Genomic DNA, 10,951 nt, shown 5'->3' with positions numbered 1-10,951 from the left:
AGCTACCTATAAGCACTATATTTCTTTGGTACATGAGAAATTTGGCGCAAAATTGGATAGCAAAAATTAAGGTTCAGATCTTCCAGTTTGAAAATTCAGCATTCTCCTCAATATTTTTTTTTGTTTTATTCTGGTTCGTCACATGATGTAAGAATATAAGGTGTGCTCGCTGAGCGGCTCATTTTCGTCTTTTACTGCGCATTCCCAATTTCCGTCATATTAAAATATGTATTTATATGAATGCATATGCAAGTGTACGGACGCGTATCGAAATGTTGACAAATTCATTCTATCCTGTTGGTTGACAATCTAATATGAAGGATCTTGGGAAAGTCCTACATTTATTATTAAAAATTAATAAAAAAAACTGCAACTTCTTCAAAGATGCATAAGAACATGGTCCAAATTTCAGATGAATCAAATCTCTAGTTTCTTAAAAAAAAAATCCCAAATTTTGCTATGTTTTTAGCCCAAGAAATAGGATTCCCCCAATCGACGAGCGCAAATTCACATGAAAATTTGGGAGTGTTTTTTCCCCGCAAACTTAGCACAGGATCCATTTTAAATTGTGAGGGTATTTTTTATACTTATGAACAAAAGAAAAAATCATTAGTTGGCAACGAAAAATTAATTCAAAGAATTATTTATACAATTATTGGCAGGCGCCCCATTTCTGTGCGGCGTGCAGCATAGCGGTTCTTCTATTTATTTGAAACAAAAATAAACTCAAAAGATTTTTGTTCTTTAGGAAACTGCGCAGGTAATGAACCTCGGTTCGCAGGAGAAACTGTAAACTGTAAGTTTGAGGAGAAACATCGATTCATCGTTGTTATTGCATGCAAACACTCAGATTAAAATTTTCATATGAATTTGCGCTCGTCGATTAGGGTCCCTCCTTAAAGACGTACTGTTTTGTAACATTGGACGTCATTAAGATGTTTCCAGGACTTTGTCCACGCCTCATCGTAATGAATTACGATCCAATCTCTTGTATTACAGGCTTTCAACTCCGAATTTCGGCGTTTACGGCATGAGTGAATTAAATTACGTTTAAAGGCAATTGTTATGAATAATGCATGCGGTCAACTGCACTTTGTTACAAAACAAAACGACTTTCCATGTCATAAAATACTCACCGTCCATTATATAATACCAGCAGGCATGAATACCATGCAATTTCGGTGGATATAAACAAAACCTCGAGTAAACATTAAATTTATTATTCTTTTTTTTTTATTTAAACGGTTAGCGTGTTACAAATAATAGTTTACCTCTAATTTTACGTCGTCATTTTACAATAATGTTACATTTGCAGTCGGAAAATAAGATGGTCGCGAAGGTTATTAATTTTTGTCGATATAACTTTCGATTCCCGCATGCGACGCCGCCAATGGAAACTTCCGTTCTTCAACCTCTAAAGACGATTGAAAGAAATGAATCAAGCGAAAGCATTTCGCTCTGGAACCGAACGTTGATCTTGATAATAGAATATTATTTGCTGGTCGTTGCTTTACAATGAGTATTTTTCAATTGTATCGGCCGTTCCAATGAATATTCGTTAGTATGTTGGCATGAATGTCAGGGGTTGCCGGAAGTCGCATTATTCTGCATACGTATAAGTTATCGTTAGTGCCTCCCATAGCAATGACGGCCTTGAACTTTTTAATGAATTTATATATACCGATAATTCCATGAAATGCCCCTTGCATTATCGCCGAAAATCAGTCTAATAACGCGCATTATTGTAACGAATATTCTGAAACGACATTAAAGTCGTGAGATATCTTCTCGCTCTCTCTCTCTCTCTCTCAGAGGTGCTGCTCTCTATGTAAGCTTTATTAGATATATGAGGCATTGAGAGCCAAAACGGACTAACCTCCAATTTTTTGCGAAATTGAGTTAGTAGAAGTAATATATTCCAATGAGCTGTACTAATCATGTAAAATAGAATAAATTAATTTTTTTCCGATGTGGGTTGTTAGTCCGTTATTGCTCTCAATGCCTCGTACATGGGATTGTAAAATAATGATTTCTTCCGTAAGGTTTACGTGTCAACCCAGAAGAGACAATAATAAATCGTAGTTTCTTCGTATTAGCTTAAAATGAATCCAAGTGGTGGCTGTATTAATTATTGAGTCTACTGTATGAATAATTGGTCGCCTACTTTCAACTTATTCACCATATGTACAACAGTTTTCGTGACTTCCGCCTCACTGCTTTACAATTATACCTCTTCATATATTCAGAACGGTTCATTGCACTTTACTTAGTTATCAAATCCACGAGACCGTTATTACCAACGGGAAATCCCCTTGAAAACAAAGGAACGAAGAACAATACGTGTATCTTCTATAAATATTTATTTTATCACTACTAGAGCGTTTTATTTTAAAGTACAAAATTACAAAAATTTTTGATGACGTAGTCAGGAATATATTATTGTTACAATAATAATATTTCTTTAATAATATCGATAGAATACTTAAGTCTAATGTGTAGTTACCACTACTAAGTATCGATCCCATACTTCTTTTAATAGAAACTCCCATTACTTAGTCCAGTAAAAACAAGCTCGCGGAGAGTAATAAATTACTTCCCGATATGTAAAAATATATATCAAATTTGGTGAATTAATACTATATAGTACCGTAGCAATTATTCGTCGTATCAAACGTTCGAGATCCGATTCTGTGATTCTTTCACGAAAAATAAAAAGAGAAATAAAAGAAGCACAAAGTAAATTCATGGTCGCTGATTATGCACTATTAACGGGGATTGCGCATCGGCAAGCATATGTATAAATTAAATTAAATTCAATTCGTGAATTTAGTTTGCAACGTATTCTTTGCGATTCACTTTGCTTCCAGATCTCTATAAATGCTTGTGCACCCTAATTCCTACAATCGCGCGGAAGCCTAGAATGTCTATTAGCCCGAGCAGAAAAATATATTAATGCTTCGAGCCACCAGCGAAATGTACTTTCTTTCCTTGGCCGTCTAAAGCTTCCATCAAGCTCGACGTGAAGCTAAATTCTGAACTGCTTTCGTCCTCTTGATCTCTGTAAAACGCAAACGTAGCAATTGTTACTTCACAGTTCTCCAAACACGGACGTGTGGTCGGCAGAAATGCATGGACGTACAGGGTATCCAAGCTTGAAAAGCTGCCATTTAATTCCGGTATATTGGATGGTCCTTCTACTTTTAATAATAATGAGAAGGCATTTACTGTTGCCAAGTAAATCCCCTTTGATCCAGCTACTCCCAAGTAACGAGGACTAGACAACTCGATTAGTATTCGTTCCGGATTCTTTTCTGGCGAGGTATAAGAATCTCGATCGAGTTTCACGATCTCCACGGACGAGAAGTGAATGATAAACAAGTAAGGTTTACGGAAAGCTGCGTGAAAATGTAAAATGATATCGACATATGAAATCAGTGTATATCAACAAGTTTGCAAATTAGTCTTACCGAAGGCAAAGGGTAAATGATTCCACATGGGCTCAACGCTCCGAGTTCTTTCGCCATTTTCGTTCACAAACATTCCGAACTCGTTGTAGCAAAGCAGGAGCTCTACTTTTCCAGGTACAAGAGACACGTTTAAAACGCAGATAGGGAAAATACCTAGTTTAGCTACTCCCGACAGGGCAGCTTTCACCGAACTATCGTCTTCCTCCGGGAATTCTGCAACATCATACGCGAATTTCCTACGTTAATAAATAAACGAATACTTCTTATCACAAACGATCGATTCGATTGTATACCATCGACACAGTAGTTCGTAAGTTCGATTTGGAAGAACTTGTTGCATCCTACGATGAGCACGTTTTGGGTAAATATGGCACAGCTGCATGGCTCTGTTGTCTCCAGTTCGCGAACGCCAACAAATTCTCCAGAGTCCTCTTCAGTGTACCACTTGAGTAATCTGCGTTCAAGAGGTTCATTAAATAGAGCATGCTGTGTTTGAAAGACATGTAATGTAGATCGAACTTACATTATATGGGTTGCTGTTGCTGCGCACAGCATGTCCCCCTGCAACTGATACAAATGGCAGCTGTCCGTGCCAATTAGAACTGGTTTGGTATTAATTGCTGGCCTGGAGCATTCGGCAGCTACTGCGTTGCTCCTCAATTGCCTTAAACAGCAAGATACTAATTGCCTATTTTCACCGGCTATCATTAAAGCTATGCTCAAATGTGGATGCAATGTTAGCTGGTGCACCCTTTTCACTCCGCGAATGGCAGTGAGTGTTCTTGATTTAGCACCGCGATACGAAAACAGGCCTTCTTCGGCGCCCAACAAGAGTACATTTTCTTCCGCCAAGTGTACGGCACAATTCAAATCCAGCTGGAAGATATAAGAGTCGTTGGTACATCCAAAATGTATCCCTCTACTAACACCATTACACAGAACAAGAAAGTTTGCTTACTTGATTCTTTTCTAGCCTCAATATAGTCTGATATTTCTCGCCTTTGTAAACGCTGCTTGATAAATTTTGACTAGTCACGGATTTCAATGCTTTCAACCAATTTCTCTTATCGGTTTGAATCAGAGCCATCACATCCAAACGCGACGTTGGCCAGCAAGTGGTCGGGGAGTTAGATTCTATTCTGAAGATGAACGGTATGTCTGATTTCGCTGTTCCCAATACTTGTGGTTGCTGTACAGTCTCGGATACAGTGAAACCGTCCTTTTCGGTCAGATCTAACCGACTCACAGGCGTCATATTGGGAGATGGCTGGTGCTCGTAAGTACATAAACAGGTTCCTTCTAATCTAAGATATTTTCTTTCCCAACAAGTTTTCGAGCGCTCCGGAACTTTGACCCAACTCTCCATTCTCACGCTATTGTTCTTATTTTTGGTATCATATACTTCCTACATTAACATTTCATACAAAGTGTTATAAGGTACAGATATAAAGGTGTTTCAACAGAAACAGAACACCGAATGATCTCCTTTAAATTACACTTAAAAGGGGTCCCAGAACTATGGCCACAAATAATCGTGGTCCTCGATGTCTACATAATTAAAGGAGCCAAAGGGATAGCTTGCTTCTGTTGCAACATTCTGTGTGGGTGTTTCAGATTTCATACCGTATCCGGTTTATCCGGCTGATCTATGGTTAAAGTCTGAACGCTTCCGGATAAAGTGGACAAGCTTTCATTGCTGTTCCTCCAGTTTTTGCCAAATTGCTTGGCAAAGCCACCGGGCAAGCCACAGTTGCTAGGAATGTTGACCGCGCATTTCAAATGCGTCATCACTTGGCATTCGCTGCAGATGGCGGCACGTTTGCCGAATTGAATGGAGTCCAAGCATGCCGAGCATTTTCCTGCACGCATTGGTAAACCGACCTCGAATCGATGAGGAATGTTGTGCCCTATTCTCTGAGAAGACAATCGTTTAGACTGCAAATTCGTCGGGTGCTCCATCCCGTGGTTGATAGTTTTCATGTTCGGCGCTGTGGGGGATGAGGGCGCAGAGACGGAGGCGCGCACAGCTTTCTGTGCTAACAACTGGTCAGTTAACGTTTTAACTTTAGCGCGTTCTTTCGCCAGTTGGTTCTCTAGCTCTCTGTATCCAACCGGCATTCCAGTACCACTGGGAGGTATATTTTCCTTTTGTTTTGTACCCAGTATCTTATCGCAAACTGTCTTCTTCTTCTTGCTACATTCTTCTAACTTGAATTGCAAGTAGTCTATCAACTTCGTCTGCTGCTGCCTCGTACTCTCAGCTTTCACCTCCCTTTCCTGATAGAATTGGCGCATTTCTTCCAAGATACTTTCTAACTCTGAGATTCTCATACGAAGCTCTTGGCCTTGGTCCACGCTGCTCTGCAGGTCATTCATAAGCGCAAAGTTGACTTCTTTTAGTTCGTGTAATCTCGTCAAGTGCTGGCTGCTCTCCTCTTTGACGACTCTAGCCTCAGCCTTCGCTACATCCAACGTGCGCCTCGTTTCAGAGAGATCGCATTCCATTCCGCCAAATCTGCTCGTTAAATCTTCGACTTGCATGGTCAATGCTTGCGCGAGCTTCTTGTATTGATCCCTCTGGGCAATTAGACCGTTCCTCTCGCTTTCTATGTCACTTGTTTCCGATTCAAGTCTCTCTATATTCCGTTCGGCCGCTAATCTCAATGACCTCTCTTCATTTTGGGTGGTGCGCGCTTCACGAAGCTTCGTTTCAGTCGCCTCCAAATCCTTTTGCAACTTCATTTTGTCCTGAATCAGGATATTTTCTCGGGTTTCGTGGTCGCTCGTCAATCTCTCGTAATCTGTTAGCTGTTCCTCGAGTACTGTGCACGTTTCCTTTAGAAGTTCGATGTTCAATTCGTTCCCCTTGATCTCCTGCTCCAGCTTCTCTATCTGGGATTCCAATTCAGTACTTTCTTCAGTGTGCTTCGTAATCTTTTGCGATAATCGTCTGTTCTCCGCGTTTAAGCTGTCGGCTCTGTCTTGACTCGCTCGCGCTTGCTTGCGAGCTACGTCTAATTCCCTTCGCAGCGAGGCGCTGGAAGACTGAAGCTCTTCTATCTGATGATTAGCCTGAGTTAACGCCTTCGAAGAAATAAAAGAAAATAACAAAAAGATAATAAAATAAAAAACACAGGGCAAATCAAACAAAATCAAGTTACAATTGAAATAAATTCGAAAACAAAAATATTTACTCTTTGGGCAGAATCTGCATGCATTTTATTCCTCGAGGACTCCTTTGTTATATCATTCAACGATGCCTGCGCGCTATCCAATTCTTTAAGAAGCTTCCTAGATTTCTCCTCTTCCTCTTTTATTTTATTATCTAATTTTTCCGACAATTTTTGCTTCTCTTCTTGCAGCGTTTTAATCTTATCCTCCGCCTTCTTTCCCTCCCTTAACGCGATTCTCTTATCCAAATTTGCATCCGACAGTTCCTTTTCTTTCTTCCATAAATTTATCTGCGCCTGCTTCGATGTTTGACGCTCGGCGTTTAAACCTTCTCTCACCGTTTGAAGTTCTTGCTGTAGTTTCTGTGTTTTCTCTACCAAATGGCTATCCGTTTTTATGGCATCTCTGCTGGGCATCGTGCTAACGTTTGGTTGCACGGTTTCCATTTTAAGACTGGTATTCTCCGCTTCCAGTTTAGTCACGCTATGTTCTAAGCGTCGTAACAATTCTTCTAAGTTGCTAACTTTCCGCAAATGCTCCTCTGCAAACAGTCGAGAAGTTATTTAACGCTAAAGATACGCTAAAATAATTAGTGGTCATTTTTTAGATGCACACCTTCTTTCTCAAGAGAATCCTGCAATCGTTTTTGTAACGCTTCCTTATCTTGAGCAGCTTGTTCCAAGTTCATCGCGAGATTTTCGCTCTGTTCCAAATTCATCATAGTTTCATTCAAGTCCGACTTCATTACCTGCAGATAACACTTACATCAATAGAACGAAAAAGTTATATCCAAAATTTCAGTCAACGTTAATTGCATACGTGTAGTTGCTGCTTCAGCTGCTCACTCTCGAGCTTTGATCGGTTCAATTGCTCCTGCATTGTGGCCGCTCTCTTTTCCGATGCCATAGCATTCTCTAACTGCTTTGATCTTTCCTGCAACTGTTTCTTCAAAGCTTCTATTTCAGTGTCTCTGGCTGGTATCGTGGCCTGTATACTCCGCAACTGTTCCTGACAGTCTTTCAACTCATTCTGCGCCAGTTCCAAAGCCACGTTTAACCTCGACTGGCGACAGTGGTTGGAATCTTGCTCATTTCTCAGTTTAGTCTCCAAATCGGTACTTTTCGCTGCTTCTAAATCTAATTTCGCTCTCAACTCGGCAAGCTGATTGTGCGCCCGCGTAGCTATTTCCTCCAATTTAGTCTCAACGCCCTGGGCGCTTTGTCGACTAAGCTGTCTAGTCTTTGCTAGAGACTCTTTATATTCCATCTAATAAAACAATATCATTGTGTTCTTAACTGAACATTGGAATCGGCGCGTTCCTACGTTAATGCGACAGTGAAAGTATTGGCCAGATACTCGATCTATATAGGCCCTATATTATAGGAATATTTCAGACCACTGTTAACTACAGCTTAGACTTCATCAAGCTTGGTGCAGATGAAGTTATGATGAATTTATACAAACGAATTAAAAACGGGACAAACCGTGGAGTGAATACAATGAATAACAGTGTCAAACTTTTTTTTCATTTATTAATCTACTTATAGTGTATACGGCACAATTATTTAAATACACTTTTAATTGTGTTTTTTCTGATTCTTAAACATTATCGCAGGTGCCAGAATTAGCCACGTAAGTAAAAATTTAACAAAATTGCGCGCATTCAAACTTCAAGTAAAAATGGAAAGTTTTGAAACCTGAAGTTTGAATGCGTACAATTCTGGCACCCGCGATAGTTGTACTCATAATGATTAGGAATCAGTTTGGTTTTTTTGTTTCAGATGAGTCTGTGAACTAAATCACTCCCGCCAGGGAGGTATTTCTTTTCAAAGGCGCGATTTTTAACTCCAGATAATATTGAAAAAACACAATTAAAAGTGTATTTAAAAAATTGTTCCGCATACATTACAAGTAGCTTAATAAATGAAAAAAAAGTTTGACATTGTTATTCATTGTATTCACTGAGAAAAAAAACACTGCATATTGCCAAATTTTGCGACGTGATTACTTCCTTAATCCGATGGTTTATGGCTAGCATTGTGTATTACTAACCTGAAACACTCTAAGCTTGTGCAATTCTGCGTTTGCGGTTTCAAGTTCACATTCTGTTCTTTGTAACCTAGAGCTCATTTCATTATTGCTTGTACATAATTCTGTGATCCTTACAGTTTGAGCCTCGATGTGCTTATTAAGTTGCGTGGTCTTTTCTTTCTCTGCATTCTCCCATTTGCGCTTTGCATCTTTTATTAAACTAAGGGCTCTGGTCTCTAAATCTCTTCTCTCTTGGCGTTCTAACTCTGTCGTTATAAGGATGTGTGTAATATAGAAAAGTATAGAAGCTATAATTACTACCGTGTTTAGGTAAGATAAGATTAAAAAGGTTTAACTAGGAAACATAGGATATTTAAATTCAACAATACCGTCAAGAACCCAATTTCTGATCAGTTTAGGAAAATAAACCAAATAATAAGCTTATTATGATACAAATTTAATCTAACAAATTACTAAATAATTATGAAGTATTTTGAAATTTATACGCAAAATTTGGTAGCTCATAGTAAATAATGCGAAGGTGATCAGAAACTGCTCCCTTTGCATTTTTCACTTTCAAAGTTAAATTATAGAATAATTATTATTATGTGTGCACTTTTTTTAATTCCAAATTAAAGATAGTACATAGATTTACTAAAATAACAAAAAAAAATTAAATTTGGTTGTTTTCCCTGTACATGTTTAAAAACCTGCGGTAGTTACTCTTAAGTGATCAGGAACTGGGTCCTTGATGGTATATATTAAACATAATCGTGGTCATGGACCAGGTAGTAGTTCACTTCATGACCCTTGTATCGATTAGTACAGACTAAAGTCTTCAAAATTATTAATTTCTTCGTAAAAATAAATAGTTCGTTTATAAAATATATATATTACCTAGGGTTCTTTTTATTCCAGTTATCTCTGATCTCGTCGAAACTAATTCCCTTTCCAGCATATCTCTCTCTTTACTAAACGCCTCCAGTCTTTTCGTTTTCTCCTCAAGCTGATATTCCAACTGTGTCATCTGGCTAACTTTATCCTCCAGTTCGAATATCTTCTTCGATCTCTCCTGCAGCTCTTTCTTCTTGCCATCCAACTGTGATTCCAGTTCGCTCTTTTCCTTGGAAAACTTATCGAATTGTGACGAGTGACGCTTGTGAAATTTAAATTCAGACATGGATCCTAACATTTCATAACAGAATTGTTTTACTACGAGGAGGTTAATGTACTCATTTCTGTTGACTAGCGTAACGTTCCATGTTTGTGATTCAAAAACTCCGACGCCGAGAAACGGCAGAATTTACGGCAGATGGCGGAATATTCGGCGCATTCTAGCGCTGGTGTGCGTATCTAGTCGATAACGTCGAATATTAGACTTCAAAGCATCGACTAATTGGCCATAATTTCATTTAGTCTTGAGCGCTATTAATTTATATTTATTGAATTGGGCGAAACTTCCGAAAACCGGTCAAACCCGATTGGGCTGAAATTTTGCAAATAGCTTCATTTTGCATAAAAATAACGTTTGCGAGAAGGATTTTTGGCGACTCGAATTTTTTTTTTACCATTTCAATGCCGTTCCCTACCTTACCGACAGAGTCGAGAATAGGATACAACAGTTATTCAGTGCATTCTCCTTATTATTCTCCTGTATATACATATTTAATATCGTTCAATAATGTTGAGAATGCATTGAAGCTTGGCCCCGTGTAAACTCACATCGGTTCGCTACCATGCTTTACGCGCCCGCGAGCGGGCGCGCGCCCCCCGCCCCAAACTAGCCCAAAACCAATACTAATACCCAGTATCAAGCTGATATCTCTTTCTAAGTTGATCTCTGTTTTATAGATTTTAGGAGATTAATAAGGAGAATGCACTGAATAACTGTTGAATCCGATTCTCCGCTCTGTCGGTAAGATAGAGAATGACATTGAAATGGTAAAAAAAAAATTTTCGAGTCGCCAAAAATCCTTCTCGCAAACGTTATTTTTATGCAAAATGAAGCTATTTGCAAAATTTCAGCCCAATCGGGTTTGACCGGTTTTCGGAAGTATAGCCTTGAATTGAATTTTTCATGCAAATTACGAGTTAATTGTGATTCAGATAAAATACCGTTTGTCGGAATGGCAGGTATCATATGTATCAATCATTTGGTTCAGTTCCATAGATGTCTGTACTAGATCGTGGCAGTGCTTGCCCAGCGTCCCGCTATCACAGTCCGCGGCACGTTTTTATGCCCTTTAATTTGGTATAAATTGTCTGTTCCCGAGTGCTCCCAC

At 39.0% G+C, this 10,951-nt stretch overlaps 2 protein-coding genes across 2 annotated transcripts in view; one reads left to right on the top strand and one right to left on the bottom strand.

The window, feature by feature from the left end:
• The window catches only part of Sppl (signal peptide peptidase-like protein), a 327,977-nt gene that overhangs the window by 66,428 nt on the left and 250,598 nt on the right, over positions 1–10,951 (top strand). The window lies entirely within an intron of this gene.
• Positions 2,344–9,883, bottom strand: LOC143375761 (uncharacterized). Its single transcript, XM_076825186.1, has 12 exons — positions 9,567–9,883; positions 8,691–8,935; positions 7,458–7,904; positions 7,254–7,386; positions 6,662–7,179; positions 5,091–6,551; positions 4,426–4,872; positions 3,991–4,343; positions 3,761–3,921; positions 3,468–3,680; positions 3,140–3,395; positions 2,344–3,058 (listed from the first exon to the last, which is right to left on the bottom strand). The coding sequence occupies exons 1-12, from the start codon at positions 9,859–9,861 to the stop codon at positions 2,950–2,952; spliced, it is 4,638 nt and encodes a 1,545-aa protein (XP_076681301.1). The 5' UTR covers positions 9,862–9,883; the 3' UTR covers positions 2,344–2,949.

This window comes from Andrena cerasifolii, chromosome 13 (genome assembly GCF_050908995.1).
Source record: "Andrena cerasifolii isolate SP2316 chromosome 13, iyAndCera1_principal, whole genome shotgun sequence".
NCBI classification, from domain to species: Eukaryota; Metazoa; Arthropoda; class Insecta; order Hymenoptera; family Andrenidae; genus Andrena; species Andrena cerasifolii.
Note: the sequence above shows the minus strand (reverse complement) of the source record. Positions and strands in the feature narration are given on the sequence as shown.